Here is a 20,275-nt window from a genome sequence, read left to right as displayed (position 1 = left end):
ATAAAAGTCTTAATATTCCTGTCAAAAGAAAAAGTCTTAATAAAAAAATAAGAAAAATAAAATGGGAAAATTAATTTTTTTGCCACCCAACTTATTATGTTTTCAGAAACTTACCACTCAACTAATTTTTTTTTCCTTTTAGTCACTAATGTTAGGTTTGGATTTGTTTTTAGTCACTAACTTAGGTTCGGATATGATTATTAGCATTGTGATAATTTGTTGTAACATCATTAATACATAGCGATAGTATATAATATTTTGATAATGTAACGTATGTTTATATCTTTATATATAGCAATAATAACATAAAAGAGGTGATAAAATAATATTTTAAATCATGAAAAATCATAATTAGAATTCTAGAAATTAATTAAATCATCAATATGGAATCAATGACTTCAAATAATTCATCCTCTCCCTAACTAAATAAAGTCTAATTGAGTGATACGATGCATCATCTTTCACTATTAAAGTTTCAATCGACTAGTTCAGCCTAAGATCTCTCTTAAATATATCCTCATAAATTTTAATAACTTTATTTTATTATAATTTTCAAGATAAAGATAAATAAATAGACAGGAAAACTTATTCTTCGATGATTTATAAGATTTTCTTTTTGCGTATAATAAATTTTTATTCGGAAGAAAAAATAAAATAATTTATGAGATTACATCTTTTAGAAACCATAAAAATGCGTGTCAAACTCGTATCACCCAAGATAAATGATCTTGAGTACATAAAAGTATAGACATAAATCAAATCATCAAAATATTACAGATTACTACTATATTTTAATAATACTACAAAGAATTAATATAATACTAATAATAAAATCCGAACCTAATTTTAGTGGCAAAAAAATATCCGAACCTAACATCAGTGACTAAAAGGAAAAAGAAATTAGTTGGGTGGTAGGTTTCTAAAAACATAATTAGTTGGGTGACAAAAAAATCTATTTTTCCAAAATAAAATAAGAAAGGTGAATACAAGAATAAAGCTCTTAAACTTTGAACAAAGAGATACTCCATCTCCACTATTTCTAAAATCTTCTATGACATGCCACCAACACTTTTCACAAGTTGGAGTAATTTATATAAACTAATATTCCTAATATCTACTACCTCCGTCTCAATTTATTTGTCTTGTTTAAGTTTTTATAGTCAAATTGATCAAACTTTGACTCAAATTTACATATATAAAATAATTAGAAAAAATTATAAAAAATATATTAGTAGAACATACCTTTATTCTACTTTAGAATGTATTTTTTCGATTTTCAAGATTATATAAAAATAATTATTAATTACCAGTCAAAGTTTGGTCAATTTGACCACAAAAAGTCAAACAAGTCAGATAAATTGGGACGGAGGGAGTATAATGCAAGTGTCAGTATCAAAACATCATCTATGTTCAATTCTTCATCTTGGTTTACATATGTTAAAACTGTACTGATTTATTATTTTTCTGTGTAAAAGTCTTTCATTTAAAAGTATTTGCAGAAGGGAGGGAGCACAAGGAGAAGTCGGTCATACCTGGACTATAAAGAAGAAGGGCTCATAAGCAAATGAAAAATTGAGAAGCATATCATAGGAAAGATAAACATATATGTGTGTTAATTGAGGTATTTTCAATTCTAATAATTGGTTATTTAAAAGATGAATAAAGTGATGTGATTCGAAAGATAATGAAAAATATAGGATAATTTTTTGATCCATTTGTTTAAAAACGATGAGATTTACCAGAAAATTGAATAATGAATAGGGTTTTATGACTAGCGGCCCACTCTATACTTAGCTACACAATACATCTATACTATCTATACTATACTATAATAAGTCAAGATGGGTATAATTTGTAGTCCTAATTCATCTCCCCTGAAGGTATGTTCAGTTCTGCATACATATATATGAACATGAGTTCTCATGTTCTAAATAAGTAGCTTTCTTTATTATCCATTATTTATTTATTTTAAGTTCAGTAATTAGTTGCTTACAAGGATTGATAATTTCATCTTTGTTGTGCTTATGTTCAAGTAATTCACTTATTATATTGGTAAGACTCTTAATTAATGTGAGTGTTCACTTTGTTTGATTTGTGGTTATACGACTTGTTTCTAGGGTTTTGGCATGATTTTCGAGGCATTTGGTTAATTTCACTGTTTTGTGGGAATTTAGATTTTTTGCTATGTACTGTCATGATATTAGAGGCATTTTGTAGTTTTATAGTAAGGGTATGTGTTAAGTGAATTTTACATTTTTCGTGATGTATTGTCATGATTTGGGATGTAGTTCTGGGTATGTGTTTAAATTCTTAGGTTTTTCGTGAAGTATTGTCACCTTTGAGACTTTTTGTGGTTCATAGCTGTATTTGTTTTGTAACAGTTGTTACTATCAATTCCAAAGTTTTGATGTTTTAGAGATTTTGTGTTCAGTTACGTCTTTGAGGTATTTTGTGATTTTTTTTGTTGTATTGGATATTGTAATTTTTATAAGCTGGTGATTGATTTGTCAAACTACTTTGATGTAATATCATTTTGATTTTCAAGGCATTTCATATATTTTTTTTTTATAATTAATATTGGATATATCTCACACTTTGCGAACATCTGCGGGTGAATGATTTGTTCAGTGCTGTTAATTTATTAACTGTGTTGTTAGTATTCCAGCAGCTGGAAATTGATTATGTGATCGGAGAGAGTCACAAAGAGTTGTTGCCTAATTCTTCAGGTCTTGCTGTATCATAATGATTTGCATCTTTCTAGCTTCTCACAAAAGAGACCCAATCAAATCCTCAGGTCAACTCCTCCACCCAGGGGCGGAACCAAGGGGGCTATCCCCGGCGCCAGCCCCGGCTGAGAAAAAAATAATAAGTATAATTTATTTATTTTTAGTTTTTTAGCCCGGGGACAAATTTAAAAATGATTATATATATAAAAAATAGCCCACTTAAAATGGTGGTTTACATCGAGAAGACCATATTTAAAGACATAGACGATGAAGTTAATCAATTAAAGTATGCATATTTACTTTTAATTTTTTTTCTGAAATTTTAATAATAATTTAGCCCGGGATCGAAATTAATCCTGATTCCGCCACTGCCTCCACCCCATCTCTACTTACAAGCTTTCTATATCTCTGTTATATCTGCTACCTATCTATTGTTCAAATTAGAAATGTGTGCTTTTCTGGGGTTTGTCCAACTCCAATATATTGTATGTTTAATTTAATTATTGATAGTATCAAACTGATAATTGGGCTATTTTTATTATTAATGTTCAGATTCTTGGGTTATGTTTGTTTACAATGATTATAATCTTTAGACTATTATTGATTAATGATTACTGTATAGTTCATTTTCGGGGAAGGTTAATCGCATTTTTTCCCAAGGTGGTATTATATCCGGGGAAATGAACTTCAAATTGGCTGACATTTGAAGAACAATTTTGCAGTGATTATGAAATAAATATCGCTTTAAGTTGTATACTGTGACCGCAAGATAGGAACGTCTTTTTGTCAATGTAGAAGAGCTGAAAATGTAAACTCTGAATTGATGTCATTTCAGTTAATAATTTGTCGGAGTAGTATTATTCGCTTAATATTTTGTTTGCTGGATTTAATTAATTTACTTCAGACTTGAGATTGGTGGTGGGTTTTTCTAATGGGATAGAGGGGTATTAACTTGTATGTGGTCTACAGTTGGACATGTTGCAGCACAGCGTAAAAAGAAACATGCAGTTTCAATCGGAAAGGAACGAAGAGAAGCGCTTGTGCGAACCAAGCGACTTTGCAGAGTGGGAGTTAGTGGTGATAGTGATGTTCCTATAGAGAGTGTCATGATGATTGAGGAAGACCAATACATTTTGGAGGCTCAGACTTCAGCCGCTGTTGAAGAATTAAAACTCTCTGTTCCCTATCAGTAAGTAATTTCTCACACCATAATATGTAACTTAAGAACCAAGATTTATTACTGCCAAGCAAGTCGATATTGATGGAGAGACTAGAGATGAGGGCAATGGAAGTGTTTTAGTTAGGGATGATGGTGTTAGAGATGGAAGAATTGTTCCGATGGGCTTCATAGGGAGGCGAGTGAGGCATATATGTCGTACGCCATGTCGGTGTTGCTTGGTAGGGCGCTGCCGTATGTTAGGATGGTTTGAAGCCTGTTCATCGAAGGATTTTGTGAGTTTGCCTGCTGGCCTTTATGTGTGTGGTTTTAAGTATGTAATTTTTGCATTTGTGTACAATGTTAGCAGCGTCGTAGCGTGTAATTGTTGGTATATGGATTTTCAACTTGCTATTGGCTGATTGACTCTGTCATTTGGGATTTGTGGGGAAAGTGTTGTATAAGTGTTCTGACTTTAGTTTATAGAAGGTTACTATTAGTTTATCTTGATCAAGTTCAGTTTAATAGTAAGTTTCTAAAGAAAAAATTAATAGGAAAGCAGTTGTAGTGCTACCAAAGACTGTTTTTGGCCGAGATAGCTGTGGAATGTTCTTTGGAAGACAATGCTAAACAGACTCTAGCACTCAAGGGCAAAATTTTGATCTTCATAAACTGATACAAAATTTTAAATTTAAGGATATTTATGTAGGTCGTGCTCAAGAGAAAACCGATGCTTAAAATAGAACCATATATACAACCACTAAGTTTTCATGTGCAGTTAACCGTAACTAATACTAAAAATAAGTAATGATTCTAAGGGTTCTCTCCCTAATGGATCTCTATGGAACATGACCCTATTTATGTATCTGATTTTAACTTACCAGTTACTTGATCTTATGAGTAATAAAATGTTAGGAATAAATGAACAAAAAGTATAACACCACAAAAATAAAATCTTAAAGATAGTTGGTTGAGCAGAAGAGGTAGTAGATATGTTTATATAATGATTTTATTATTTCTGATAACTACAGCTAGCTGGGGGTTATCAGACTCTTGGGCTATATTGGTTATGCAGGAGAGATACAGTTCAAAATTTGATATAAAATCTTATATTTATATAAAGGAGGATCCCAGCAAGCTGACGTGGCGCCTTCCAAAACTCATATTCTACTTTTCCTCAATTTCTAGGATCCTTCTCTGTTTTTCCTTAATTTATAAAATTTTGTTGTTTGTTAGTTTTGAAATGTTGGACTTGCTGTTTGTTAGTTTTGAAATGTTGGCCTTCCCTGTAGAAATTGAAAGGCCTCACTATCCAATTATTTAATGTTACTGCATCGGTTAAATATTTGTAAAGACTGAGACTGAGATATTTGAACTCACATCTCAAAGCTTAGATCGACAAAGCTTTGTATCTTCTTCCGGTCAGAACGATTCTGGTGCTGAAGGCTGCGATTTCGCGTTCTATGATATTCTCTGCTCTTGCGGTGTTACGTCAATCAGGAAAATTTCAACGACGTCTACTGCGTCCACTCCTCTATCATGTCGGTGCCAATTCTTCTGAGGTAATACCCAAATTCTTTTTTCCTCCTCCTGATCGTTTTGGTCAATCAGGTTTATTATTTTTGGGGTCTTGAATATCTCTTGCACTTGCCTTTTAATTTGATATGGGGTTCCCAGCAAGCTGACGTGGCGCCTTCCAAAACTCATATTCTACTTTTCCTCAATTTCTAGGATCCTTCTCTGTTTTTCCTTAATTTATAAAATTTTGTTGTTTGTTAGTTTTGAAATGTTGGACTTGCTGTTTGTTAGTTTTGAAATGTTGGCCTTCCCTGTAGAAATTGAAAGGCCTCACTATCCAATTATTTAATGTTACTGCATCGGTTAAATATTTGTAAAGACTGAGACTGAGATATTTGAACTCACATCTCAAAGCTTAGATCGACAAAGCTTTGTATCTTCTTCCGGTCAGAACGATTCTGGTGCTGAAGGCTGCGATTTCGCGTTCTATGATATTCTCTGCTCTTGCGGTGTTACGTCAATCAGGAAAATTTCAACGACGTCTACTGCGTCCACTCCTCTATCATGTCGGTGCCAATTCTTCTGAGGTAATACCCAAATTCTTTTTTCCTCCTCCTGATCGTTTTGGTCAATCAGGTTTATTATTTTTGGGGTCTTGAATATCTCTTGCACTTGCCTTTTAATTTGATATGGGGTGTGTGAAAATTAGTTTTCTTGATGTTTAAGAGTCTGTTTAAAAGGAATGAATGCTCAGATCTTTGTTTGCCGCATATGGAGACTCCCACAGTGCCACTATAGGTTAGGTTATGAATTGAGGTTGTAACCACTTTCAGGGTTCTATCAGCTTGCCCTGCAATTTGATTTGAGGTTAATAAAGGTAAAATGTTAGCCGGTGATGGCTTTACGTATACGTGTATGCAGTGGCATGCGCTTAAATATGAGTTTAATAGTTCTTGAATGATTTGATCAAGTAAATTCCAAGTTCTGCTACTCCTTCAAATATTTATATTCATATCACACAGTATGTTACTCTTTTGTGGAGAATTTTATATAATAACAGTTAAAATTCTTTCCAACTATAGTTCTGGAACTTCCCAATTTTGATTTCTTGGCTTTTTGACATGGTTATTAGCATATACTGTTGTTTGTTTATGTGCTTAAGAATTTTGCATTTCATGTGGGTTAAAAAGTTTTGTATATTAATGTTGCAAACATATTTTTTTTCTCTGTTTTTGCTGCAGTGACTCAAATGATAGTGGGCAACAGTAGGAATAGAATTTACTGTTAAGCAAAACGAAGTGAGAGGGAAAAGAAATGGTGTTCTTTGTAGTCATGATTCAAATGAATATCCCGGAGGTAATGGATCTCCAGGTGGCTACAGCAATTGTCCATTTCTGAAACCAGAGCTGTTTAGGTACTTCTAGGATAATAACACTGTTCTGTGAAGTATAAAATTACGTGCTGGACTAACTCTTATAACGGGTTGCATTTCAGCTTTTAGGCAGAGTTAGTATTTAGCCAGATATTTTTCTACATATTTTTTGTGGTTTGCAATTGTTTTTATGTCTTTGTATGTGTCTGACTATATTTCTTTGGTGCACCTAAAAAAAGATTGCAGGCTCTGAGAACACAACCACTTTTTCCGGATGGTGATGGGTGTCCCTTCTGGAGGTTAAATTGTTATCCCGGAGAATCAAATATCCTGGTTCAAGGTCAACTTTGATGCATATTTTATTTAAGGTGTTTTGGGATGAATTTTAGAAGGCAATCTAAATTTCTACCAATGTACAGATTCAATCGTCTTTGGTGAGAAATGGATAACCTTCGACAATGAGCAGGAGAAGGTGGTCGAAAAGCATCTCTCTCCGGTGAGTTCCGAGTCCACTATTGAGTATTGACCAATCAATGACAAGTCTTAAGGACTTTTTACACAGATTTACTTGCGTGAACTGCTGTATAAAATTCTTAAATTTGGTCGTGTTGGATGATTGACGCCCTCTGGCTATATTAAATTATTGAGGATCTTAATTTATTTTGTTGTCATATGTGAAGGGAGAGATTGGTAAGAGCTCATTCAGCTGCTATACCTTCATCTCAGACCATTGTTTAGTTGTTGCCCTTTGTATGCATTGCGAGTTTGCGACCACTTCCAGTAAATTTAAGGTGATATATAATTAAAAATACATACCAAATACATGATATTGCTGACTGAGCTTTAAGTATGCCAACTTATGTATGTGATTGGTTAATATAATGCTCCTAGGTTTAAAGCAAATGTTGAATCCCATTGGGCAGTCTATTAATAAAGATAAATGGTAAGTTTATGTACATCGCAACCTTCACTACACCCTGCTAACGCGGGAGCCATGTAAATTGGGTACAGCCATTAGAAAGTCGAACTTGGCATGACATTCAGAGTGTCCACTTAATATCCGATAGTTCCTGAGTTCAGAATCGACCCTATGAAAGATAATGGACCTTTCTCGGTATATGTTTATACGGAAGTCTTTTGCAATAGTTACAACTAACTGACTGTATTCCCTGCAGCGACACTGGACACTCCAGGCTTTTATGTACTCGTATGAGTTTTAGGATACTACTTTTTGTCTTTCTGTCAGTTTGATTAAATTTGTTATCATGTACATCGCATTGCAGCCAGATTCACAGACTCAGTTGCTGACAATTCTGTCCGAATGGAATGGCGTGATCAAGTCAGTGTCAAGCACACTGGTTGGACTGAGCCCAGAATTTGAACCAGCTCTATATAGATTATGCTTGCGCTTATGATTCCGAAATTGATCAAGATTACAATCACCAGATACTTCCACAATGAGGCTGTAGCATTCATCAACCCTTTCCTGTTCCAAGTGACAACCAAATCAATCAGTTCGTCAGATTTAACAACTGGTGATCAGTAGTAGAATAGAGTGCAAGAGACTATTGTTGTAAATAAATCTTGCTTGGTTTCAGTATATCCATAAGCTGAGCCTAATAGTCTATCACATTACAAGGATCAACTTCCTTGATAACACAGAAATTATTGCAGTTGCTATCACGGGAGGGAAGGTAAGAAAGTAACCTGGAATCCGAATGTTGCATAATGTCAAGGTTACAAACTGAAACGGATGTCATTCAAATACAACCCACAGCTCATTCAAATTTAAAAATTATAGTTCATATTTTGCTAAAAGGTAAATTAGGCGTTTTAGACCAAAATTTCCATTCTTTGGATACTCTTTAAATTAAATGTGTGATTCACTCCTAAACTTTTTATAACTAATAATAAAAATTTTATATTGTAATAACAAACGCAAAATAAAAGGATCTTTAAAAAAAATTACTTTTTCTCACACGCGCGAAGCGCGTTTTTTTCACTTTTTACATAAAATGAGATTATAATTAAGTTGGGATAATGAATATTATTTATATGAATACAAAAAATCCATTTTAATCAAAGGAATATTTTCTTTTTATTGGAGAAAATTACAAGTCTACAATATATGGAGGTCTAAACTCTTACATTGTTAAATAGTAGTAATTATTAAAAACACTCGTTACAATACATTATCATATAATAGAGGTGGCAAAATGTGGTTTTGGTTTGGTTTTGGTTCTTATAAAATGAATTTGGTTTGGGTAGAAGAACCAAAACCATTTCCAAACCATATTTTAATAAATGTGGTTATGGTTTTAGTTTGAATTATGGGTAACTAGTTTAGTAAGTAAAAATAAGTTTTATATAATGAACAAAAGTTAATACACTCAAATCACAATATAATGAATATTAAATATAACAAAATTATGTGTGAGTGTGTGAGTTGATGGAGTGGTTTAAGCTCTTGGCTTCTCCAAGTAAGGTCATGAGTTCGAACCATGGGATATGCATGTGTGATAATTAGCAAAAAGAAAGAAAGTAAAGAAAAGGAACATAATAGTGTTAAAAGTGAGACCAAATGTGGTTAGAACCATATTTTGTGAAAAATGTGAGACTAAAAACCAAACCAAATCCATTTTTCTAAATGTAATTTCAAATGGATTCAAATTCACAATTTTGGTTTGGTTTGGATTGGTTTAATGGTTTTGCATCCATATTGCCACCTCTATCATATAATATCTTATAAAAAAATTATAATGATTAAAAAAAAATTGTTTCTAACTCATTACATAATAAATATCTTTTCTCATACATATGAAAATATACAAAGTGGGTGTTTGGGTAGTGCTTTTAAGCCCCACTTCTGAAATTTTAAGTTGGAAGCACTTATTCATACTGTCTCTGTAAAAAGTCGAGAAGCACTTATACAAGTTAGGATTCCTAGCCTTGTTTCATGACTTCTACTTTTTTCCCAAACACATCACTTATAAGTCTTAACTAACTTATAACTTGTACTTCACTTTTTTTTACTTTAAGGAAGAAGCATTTATTTTAAACTCACTCAAACGGCCTCAAAATATGAAAAAATTTAATTTAAAATTAATTAAATAATAATCATCACATATTAATAACAGAATGTATTTATAAATAGATAATAAAATGTGTCACGCCCCAAACCAACACACACACACGAATTGATATAATATGAACAAGAGACAGATAAATAATAAATCCGGAAATTAGGATTACATAATTTAAATCCCAAAAGGGTAACCTTTAGTTAATTACAAGTCCAAAAAGGTGAAATAAAGTCCCAAAAGATCTTATAAGTTCAGAGTGTGGATCAGCCCATCTAACTAGTACAAAACATAATAGCGAAAGCCGCTTATATCATATATGCTACCTTCGCCCTTAAACAATTCTCTGCGTAGCCAGTGGTCGATTTACGTGCTGTTTGCTTTGTGCGTACCATATTTGCTAGCTGTAAAAGGGGTTAAATACGAGAACATGAGCAAAGACGCTCAGCAAGTACTAACAGTCCTAAACACATGGCATCATAATAATATCAAAGGTGTCCGAAACAAATTTAAGAATAAATGATAAAGCATTCATTAAGGTTCATGATAATATGATGAATGGACATGGCAAAACACATGGATAATCATGGTATAGAAATCATGGCATCGTGGCAATATGGCAACATGTTATAATCATATCATCATCAAAATTCATTTTAGGACGCTACGGATTACAGCCGGTGATCAGCCGCGAAGTAATCCCGAACCGCGCTGGGTTCTCAAATATAATGGGATCCCTAGGCTATATGTGAGCCTAATAATATGTGAAAAGGACTTGCGTCTAGTCCAAATCACTAAAGAAAACATTTTATAATTCATTTTGATTTATAACATGGATGCCGGAAAAAGGTTTATATCATCTTTTATTGAAATATGGCAAAAGGGTTCAAGTTCACTAATAATGTGTCAACGCATATTGGACTTAAGGGGATAAGTTCCAAAGTCAAAAGAAAGTCAATTCTATCAAGTGTTATTCGGTATTTATGAAAGTATACGTGTCATGGTGTTATTGGAAGTTTTTAATAGGGAATCTAACATTTTGGGTACAAGTGTAAGGATATATTTGAAAGGAAGGTACTAGTATGATCGGAATTTTTATGTCAAGGTATTTGCGAACATAATAGGTATGGTGATTATCGCAACTAAATATTCATAAGGATTTATGAGTTCACGGGTGCACATATATTTGCAACAATTGTAAAGTTAAGGATGTAGTAACTTGCCTTTGCAAGATTCTGAGATTATTCAATCTTGATGGTACGAGCTTTTCCTTTCGCCTCGGAACCTACACATTATATTAACCTCGTCACTAAAGGGTACTTTAAGTCTAATTTATATTACACGCGCCTATTCTCTAGTTACGTATCTTAATACTCTATTATTAGCTAATTATCGCTTTAAGAGTCATTACACGTACTTAATTATAGGTATACATGCTCATTTATACATATAAAGATAATTAACGTAATCATGTAATCACATACTCCACATAGTCACATAATGGCATGGCATGATTTATTAACTATATATATATTATATACTATATACTTAAACTCCTAAACACATAAGCAAGTAGCACATAAAGGCTTATTTCTAAACTTCTAAACTCCCCATACTGACCTTATCTTAATCCTAAAAGTGCTTGCAAAAACTCAGCCCTTATACCCTTGACAATCATGCAAGAGTTGCACTTACAACTCTCCAATGACTCTCTAAGGTTGCTCTCGGGTACTTAGTGAATATAAGATGCTCTAACTAGGGCCTTCACTCTAATTTACTTCTAATAGGTTTCTAAGACTCTAAACTTACTTGTGCAATTGATACAATACAAAGGCCTCACACAGATTGGTTTAAAATGTTCAAAGGGCACAGTGAGGTTCTCTGTTGCAACCTCTCTGCACTACCTGCATCCTAACTGAGATAATTTAATGTGTACTAAGTGCATTCCTACCAAATCAATTCCCATGGATTCCCAACTCTTAAGGCTATCTCTCAGACTTGGTTTCACTCCAAGGCCCCATATGAAACTTCCCAGGTTATTACACAAAGTTGACACTGCTGAAAACTACCCTGTTTCCCAACTGCCTTGTGTTTACTGATTTAAAACTCTGTTTTCTCACTAGGATTTGGGTTCTAATGGTTTGTTAGGCTTTCTTAGGGTTCACTAAGCTCAGTTAAGCCAAGGCCCCATGAAGGCCTCACTCATGACAAGGTGAAAACCTCACAAGAACACAGATTGTTCAATTCTGCCCTGTTTTGGGGTATCTACTGTTTTGAGTGTGTATACCTACCTAAATGCAGGGGCTTTGGTGATTTAAGACTACTGGAATCATAACAAAACTCACTCCCAACTCCTGGACTCTTGGGACAAGTAAAACCCAACCAAATCAAAACCAAAACTCCTAGTTTCTATGTGCAAGAATTCTGTCCAGTGCTAGTGTGTGCCTCCTTCCACCTTATCACCCATCTTAACACCATTCAACAACAACCAAGCCAACAACTCAAATCTATATACCACTACTGTATAGCCTTATACAAGAAATTACAACACAAATCAAGCCTCAAAAATCACATTACCGAAGCCAAAAATCACAGCAGAGCAGAGTAGATTGGTTTTTAGCATTTTTAAGCATGATTTCGAACTCATAATCCATATAAAATCACATAATACATCAAAACTGAACATGACTAATCATGGCACATATTATACTAGCATTTTATGGCAAAAACCGAGGCATGCAATGATCAAAAACCAGTTTAAAAAGTGACAAAATCAGCATACACTTTATACTATGAAAATCATGACATGCACTTATAAACTCTAACTTTCTTGGCAAGATCTTGACATGCAATGTTTAAAACTTTGTAAAACAATCTTGTAAAGACTGAAACTCAAAGATCCCAGCAAGAAACATCTCATTCCATCCACAAAAATCATCCAAATCAATGGATTCCCTTCGGCTCCTTGGGAGTCATTGCCGAGGGCTTGAACCAAGGTTATGGCTTGACAAATGGGGGTGATACACTCCCTCAAGACCACTCCTTGTCCAAGTATTTAAGCCACAATGAGTTCAACTCTAGGTCCATGAGAACCAAAGTCGAAAACTCTTGGCTTGATGACATGCAAGTACTCAAACTAACCTTAAATGGAAGCTTGTGACTAGGAGATGATTTTTCTCTCTTGGATGAGTTGCAAAATATGTGTGTATATGAGGTTATGAAGAGAAAATTTTAAGGGTTTGGGAGGGGGTTTCTACTCAGCTGAAATGAGAGAGAGGGAGGAGAGTTTGGTGGGTTTGATTTTGTGTGTAGTGTGGTGTAGGAAATGATGAAGTCTTGTGCTTTTGACTAGACTAGAAGTGAGTGGATTTGGGTAGTTACACTTCTATCCTTCTAGTGGCTTTAGGTGAGAATGCATGCAAGGTTTTAGTGGTAATTACAAGAGTCAAATGGTGTGAATAGTCGGTCATGCCCTTGGACTCTATTCTCTACCAAAATGCATGTAAGGGTACTAGTGTAATCTTATAATTATTAAAAGTATGAATAAAATGAATGGATTTTAATAAATAAACTACAATTCCATAAATCATCAAATTAATACTATAAATACTATGAGATTTTACAAGTTTAACAAAATCATGATCAAAAATTTTGGACCAAGAAATATTTTTAAAAGCATTTTCAAGTATTACCCTCTAATATATAATCTATGTATAAAAAGAATTTACACACAATAATACACATAAGAATTCACAACGAAACGACTTTCCACTACAATTATATATGTATATCATATCACGTAATCGCTCGCATTACAATTTACCACTATTTACGATAATCTCTACTATTATTAAATCGCGTAGCCGCAACTATTAAATTAACATCGAATCGTGCAAGATAATTAATCGCGTAGCTAAATTTCTCGCATACGACTATTTATACACGAAATATAATCTAATTATGCCATCAAGTCATGTATAAATCCCAATTATCACTAAATCGCGTAACAAGAAATCTTACTCGCGTACAAAATATATCGCGTAGAAATTATATCGCATAAAAGTTATATTAGTGATACTTGCAATACCACATAACAAGAGAATATATATATATACACTCTTATATAACAATTCCACGTATCGACATAATAACATAGAATATAAGTATCGTGCTTATGAAGAAGTTCAAAATTACCGGTTGTTACATCCTCTCCCCCTTATAGGATTCTGTCCTCAGAATCTAGGAGAATAATTGAGGATACCGATTCCGCATATCAGACTCTAGCTCCCAAGTGGCTTCTTCTACCCTTGGATTCCTCCACAACACTTTTACCAAGCTTACTGATTTCTTCCTAAGTTTTCTTTCTTGCCGATCTAGTATTTGTACGGGATGTTCTTCATATGATAAATCAGTCTGGATCTCCACTGGTTCACTTTCTATCACATGATTGGCGTCCGGATTATACTTCTTGAGTAATGAGACATGAAACACATTATGCACGTACTGATATTGTGGTGGCAATGCTAACTCGTAGGCAACTTTTCCAACTTGGTTCAAGACTTCAAAAGGTCCAATGTATCTTGGTGCTAGTTTTCCTTTCTTACCAAATCTGGTCAAACCCTTCCACGGTGATATTTTTAGCAATACAGCTTCCCCAATTTCAAACTTCACATCTTTTCGAGCGGGGTCCGCGTACTTCCTTTGTCTGTCTTGTGCAGCAATTAGTCTCTTCTTGATTACTGTGATGGTGTCCTTCATTTGTTGTACCAATTCAGGTCCTAAAACCTTCCCTTCTCCAACTTCATCCCAATTCGTCGGTGTTCTGCATTTTCGTCCATATAAAGCTTCGTATGGTGGCATGCCAATGCTGGAATGGTAACTATTATTGTATGAAAACTCCACAAGGGGTAAATGTTCGTCCCAACTTCCCGAAAAGTCAATGGCACAGCTTCGCAACATATCTTCAATGGTTTGGATTGTTCGTTCGCTTTGGCCGTCAGTTTGTGGATGATATGCCGTGCTCATGTTCAACTTCGTCCCTAAATGTTCTTGAAATTGCCTCCAAAATCTCGAATTGAATCGTGGGTCCCGATCTGAAACTATTGATATAGGTACACCATGTCTTAACACGATTTCGCGTACATACATATGAACTAGTCTGTCTAAAGAAGACTTTTCATTAATTGGAAGAAAATGTGCCGATTTCGTAAGACGGTCAACTATTACCCAAATTGCATCGTGTCCAGAACGCGTTCGAGGTAATCCTACTACAAAGTCCATGGCAATATTTTCCCACTTCCATTCTGGAATCTTCAATGGCTGAATCAGACCACTCGGTCTCTGATGTTCGGCTTTTACCCTTTGGCATGTATCACATTTTGAAGTCCATTCTGCAATTTCTCTTTTCATGTTCGGCCACCAGAAATTCTTCTTTAAGTCTTGGTACATCTTGGTGCTTCCCGGGTGAATCGAAAATCTAGAGTTGTGTGCTTCTCGCAAAATATCATTCTTCAATTCAGTCACATTCGGAATCCAAATTCTTGATGAAAATCTTAACACACCTTGCTCATCTTTCTGTGTACAAATTTCTTCTCCCGTCAACTGATTATCTTCTCGAGTTATCACTTCGTCTTGATATTTCTTTATCTTCTCTAACAGAGTTGGTTTAAAGGTAATGGCATAACACATTTCTTCTGCCCCTCCAAGTTCACAAAACTCTAATTGCAACTTCTCAATTTCATTTGACAACTCCTTTGGCATTGAAATCACATTTAACTTCTCTTTTCTGCTTAATGCGTCCGCTACCACGTTGGCCTTCCCAGGATGATATTGTATCGAACAATCATAGTCTTTGATCAACTCCAACCATCGGCGCTGTCTCATATTTAGCTCTTTTTGAGTGAAAAGGTACTTCAGGCTCTTATGATCTGTATATATCTCACATTTCTCCCCGTACAAGTAGTGTCTCCACAATTTCAAAGCAAAAACTATCGCAGCCAATTCTAAATCATGAGTTGGGTACTTCTGTTCATGTGGCTTAAGTTGTCTCGAAGCGTACGCTATTACTTTTCCATGTTGCATCAACACACATCCAAGTCCTTTGTAAGAGGCGTCACTGTATATCACAAAATCTCCCTTGTCATCGGGTAATGCTAAAACCGGTGCAGTTACTAGTCTTTGCTTCAACTCTTGAAAACTACTTTCACACTTCCCCGTCCATTCAAACTTCTCATTCTTCCTTGTTAATTTGGTCAATGGTACGGCAATCTTCGAAAAATCTTTCACAAACCTTCGGTAATATCCTGCTAATCCCATGAAACTCCTCACTTCTGTTGGCGTCTTTGGTCTCTCCCAATTCATCACAGCCTCAATCTTTTCGGGGTCCACTCTAATCCCCTCACTTCCAACAATATGTCCTAGAAATCTTACTTCCGTCAACCAAAACTCACATTTCGAGAATTTGGCATACAATCTCTCCTTTCGCAACACTTCCAACACTCTTCTCAAATGTTCTTCGTGATCAGCTTCCGTCTTTGAATACACCAAAATATCATCGATGAAAACTATGACGAATTTGTCTAAATATTCCTTGAATACCCGATTCATTAAGTCCATGAAAGCAGCCGGTGCGTTTGTCAATCCAAAAGCCATAACAAGGAATTCGTAATGTCCGTATCGTGTTCGAAAAGCTGTCTTCGGTATGTCTTCAGCCTTAATCTTCAATTGGTGGTATCCCGACCGTAGATCAATTTTCGAAAAACAAGAAGCTCCCTTGAGTTGGTCAAACAGATCATCAATTCTAGGCAAAGGGTACCTATTCTTAATCGTCAATTTGTTCAATTCTCGATAATCTATACAAAGTCTCATACTCCCGTCTTTCTTCTTCACAAACAAGACCGGTGCGCCCCAAGGTGAAACACTTGGCCGTATAAATCCCTTGTCTAATAGTTCTTGTATTTGCTTCGCCAATTCCTTCATCTCTGACGGAGCCATTCTATAAGGAGCCTTCGAAACAGGTTCGGTGCCGGGTGCAAGTTCTATTGTAAACTCGATTTGTCGGTCCGGGGGTAAGCCAGGAAGTTCTTCGGGAAACACATCTATAAAATCTCTCACTACTGGAATGTCTTCAGGGCTAGAAACTTCTTTACTCTTATCAATTACATATGCCAAATACGCCTCGCATCCCTTCCGAATCATCTTCTTTGCTTGCATCGAAGTAAGAAATCTTTGAGTTTGCCTTTGACCCTTGAATGTTACCTTCTTGCCTTGTGGTGAACTCAATACTACCGTTTTGTTCTTGCAATCTATTTGAGCATTGAAGCTTGTCAACCAATCCATCCCTAATATCACGTCGAATTCGCCTAACTAGAAAGGAATAAGACTCGCAGGAAAAACGTGTCCGGCTATCACTATTGTACAATGGGGGCACACATGTTCTACAGATATTCTATCTTGATTAGCTAAGACAACGGATAGGGGTTCATGCATCAATTGGGTTTCACAATTCAACTTATCAACAAAAGATTTCGAAATAAATGACCTTGTAGCTCCCGAGTCAATCAATACTTTAGCACTAGCAGCGTTCACAGAAAGCGTACCTGAAACTACATCAGAACTTTGAATTGCATCCTTTACATTCATGTTGAAAGTCCTTGCTTGTGCCGGATAGGTCAAAGCTGGATGAGATGAGGATGATGCCATTTGAGGTTGATTGAAAGGCATTGGAAATGATGGTGCTGGCATAGGAGTTGCTTGATTCATCGGATACGGCATAGCAGTCATTTGTAGCAATTGATTGTTAACCGCTCCTTTGCATTCCCTTGACACATGTCCCACTCTACCACACTTGTAGCACGTGACATTGGCCTTCTGATTCTTACATTCATGAGCATAGTGGCCTTTTGCATGACACTTGTAACAAACTACGTTCGCCTTGTTGCAAATCCCCGTATGCTTCTTATTACAAACTTTACACTCCGGAATTGATCCTTGCAGGGGTTTCTGTCCACTCGATTGAAATCTGTTTTCTTGTGACTTGTTCCCAGATTCTCTCTTCTTGAAGTTTCCGGGTCCACTTTGAAGTTTAAACCTTTGATTAACTTTTTGATTCTGGCCCTTGTAACTTGTGCCTTCTTCTCCCGATTCAAATCTTCTCTTTTTGTTGCCTTTCTCCTTCTGATTCTGCTCACTTTCGCCTTCAATTACCATTGCTTTTTGAACTACTTCAGCATAAGTAGTCAATTCAAAAGCTGCCACCCGACTTCTCAACCACGGCTTTAGTCCTTGTTGAAATCTCTTCGCTCTCTTCTCTTCAGAATCAACATACTCTCCCATAAATCTAGATAGTTCAGTGAACTTCTTCTCATACTCCCCAACTGTCATATTATCTTGTTTTAATTCAAACAACTTCATCTCCATTTGTGTTTGCATATAGCGAGGAAAGTACTTATCCAAAAACATTCTCTTAAATCTGTCCCAAGTAATAATTCCTTCGGGTTCTCAAGCTTTTGCTGTTTCCCACCAATAGTTCGATTCTCCTTTAAGAAAATAAGCAGCATACTCCACCTTCTGATTATCTCCAACATTTGTCAAGGCAAACGCCTTCTCCATCTCCTTTAACCAAGTATGAGCTTCAACCGGATCTTGGGTTCCTTTGAATTCCGGGGGTTTTACGAATTGGAAGGTTTTGAAAGTGGTGACATTTCCTGGAGGTGGTTGTGGTGGTTGCATTTGTTGAAGAAGTTGTTGTTGTTGGGCAATAGTGGCTGTCTGTTGGCGTACCAATTCTAGAAGTTGTGTTATGTCAAGGTTCTGGTTTGCGTTTCGGTTTCCTTCTTCTGCATTTTCTCGGTTATTAGAGGGTCTTCCTCGAGCTCTTTTAGGTGCCATATTCTGAAATAAGAGTTATACAATTTTAAATGATACGAGGTTACGGGGTTATTCACAATTATCATGGTATGCAGTTCGATATAAACAATAGAAATGATGCATGGTTATAAGCAAATTTAAAGAGCAATATAGGAATCAAGGAAAGTGCATTGCTGAATTAAAACATGGTTCGAAACGAAAGGTACGAATGTCAAAGTACGAAATACGAGTACAGATCTGAAAATAGTACGAAAGTCTAGAAACAGAAATAAACATCATAGTGATAAAAGAAACAGCCTAAGCAACTAAAGGTCACGTCCTCTAGTCCTCGTCCTCCTCCTCGGTCTCCTCCTCACGGGTCCTAGGGATGTTAGGGGTCGTGTCCTCACGCAGCATCTTGACCATGCTCCTAAGTTCATCCGCTATCATCTGCACAGTGAGCTGGCTGGACCGGTCACGGTGTACTGGCATCTTCTCCAACCTAGATGTGGCCATCTGGATCAATGATTCAAGCCTAGAGATGGTCTTCTCCTTAGGTCCGTCACCCATGATATGATCACTCGAATAAACCTCCTCAATGCGCTCCATGAGCCTGTCATACTTCCCTTGGATAGTGTCGAGCTCCAACCTCAAGTCAGCATAGACAGAAAAGGGAATAGGTTCAGGCGGCGGGACCGAAGATGAGTGCGCACGTTGCTGTCAATAATATATATATATATATATATAAAAGGGGTTAGATACGATTAAATCGAACGACGCATAATAATACTCCCGATATATATAGATATATAATATACTTATACACCCTCTGATCCTAATTGGGCTGTCCAGGGACTCTAAACCTAGGCTCTGATGCCAAATATGTCACGCCCCAAACCAACACACACACACGAATTGATATAATATGAACAAGAGACAGATAAATAATAAATCCGGAAATTAGGATTACATAATTTAAATCCCAAAAGGGTAACCTTTAGTTAATTACAAGTCCAAAAAGGTGAAATAAAGTCCCAAAAGATCTTATAAGTTCAGAGTGTGGATCAGCCCATCTAACTAGTACAAAACATAATAGCGAAAGCCGCTTATATCATATATGCTACCTTCGCCCTTAAACAATTCTCTGCGTAGCCAGTGGTCGATTTACGTGCTGTTTGCTTTGTGCGTACCATATTTGCTAGCTGTAAAAGGGGTTAAATACGAGAACATGAGCAAAGACGCTCAGCAAGTACTAACAGTCCTAAACACATGGCATCATAATAATATCAAAGGTGTCCGAAACAAATTTAAGAATAAATGATAAAGCATTCATTAAGGTTCATGATAATATGATGAATGGACATGGCAAAACACATGGATAATCATGGTATAGAAATCATGGCATCGTGGCAATATGGCAACATGTTATAATCATATCATCATCAAAATTCATTTTAGGACGCTACGGATTACAGCCGGTGATCAGCCGCGAAGTAATCCCGAACCGCGCTGGGTTCTCAAATATAATGGGATCCCTAGGCTATATGTGAGCCTAATAATATGTGAAAAGGACTTG

The 20,275-nt window shown here is 35.7% G+C and overlaps 2 protein-coding genes across 9 annotated transcripts; one reads left to right on the top strand and one right to left on the bottom strand.

Moving 5' to 3' along the window:
- The first annotated feature begins 3,104 nt into the window (after positions 1-3,104).
- LOC108222273 (uncharacterized) lies at positions 3,105-8,465 on the top strand. Of its 8 annotated transcripts, none has more exons than XM_064092866.1 (5): positions 3,105-5,444; positions 5,820-5,987; positions 7,012-7,112; positions 7,192-7,268; positions 8,056-8,465. In XM_064092866.1, the coding sequence occupies exons 2-5, from the start codon at positions 5,965-5,967 to the stop codon at positions 8,185-8,187; spliced, it is 333 nt and encodes a 110-aa protein (XP_063948936.1). In that variant the 5' UTR covers positions 3,105-5,444; positions 5,820-5,964; the 3' UTR covers positions 8,188-8,465. The 8 variants fall into 8 exon arrangements, 3 of the variants coding, with proteins under 3 accessions (XP_063948936.1, XP_063948937.1, XP_063948938.1); XM_064092867.1 differs by having other exon boundaries at positions 5,815-5,987; XM_064092868.1 differs by lacking the exons at positions 3,105-5,444; positions 8,056-8,465 and adding exons at positions 7,453-7,563; positions 7,664-8,049 and having other exon boundaries at positions 5,492-5,987.
- Positions 8,466-17,217: 8,752 nt separating this feature from the next.
- LOC135152849 (uncharacterized) lies at positions 17,218-18,270 on the bottom strand. The gene has a single exon (XM_064093975.1). It carries the CDS (start codon positions 18,268-18,270, stop codon positions 17,218-17,220), a length of 1,053 nt encoding a protein of 350 aa, XP_063950045.1.
- Between the last annotated feature and the right edge of the window lie 2,005 nt (positions 18,271-20,275).

The sequence above is a fragment of the Daucus carota genome, chromosome 5 (genome assembly GCF_001625215.2).
Source record: "Daucus carota subsp. sativus chromosome 5, DH1 v3.0, whole genome shotgun sequence".
Classification (NCBI taxonomy): Eukaryota; Viridiplantae; Streptophyta; class Magnoliopsida; order Apiales; family Apiaceae; genus Daucus; species Daucus carota.
This window is presented reverse-complemented; position numbering and strand designations above follow the sequence as displayed.

Excerpts from the sequence above, each read along its gene's own strand:
- LOC108222273 (XM_064092866.1), top strand. The coding sequence starts at position 5,965 with ATGTCGGTGCCAATTCTTCTGAG. Across the intron at positions 5,988-7,011 it reads TCGGTGCCAATTCTTCTGAG|ATTGCAGGCTCTGAGAACAC; the intron begins GTAATACCCAAA and ends ACCTAAAAAAAG. Across the intron at positions 7,269-8,055 it reads TCGAAAAGCATCTCTCTCCG|CCAGATTCACAGACTCAGTT; the intron begins GTGAGTTCCGAG and ends ATCGCATTGCAG.
- LOC135152849 (XM_064093975.1), bottom strand. The coding sequence starts at position 18,270 with ATGGAGATGAAGTTGTTTGAATTAAAACAAGATAATATGACAGTTGGG.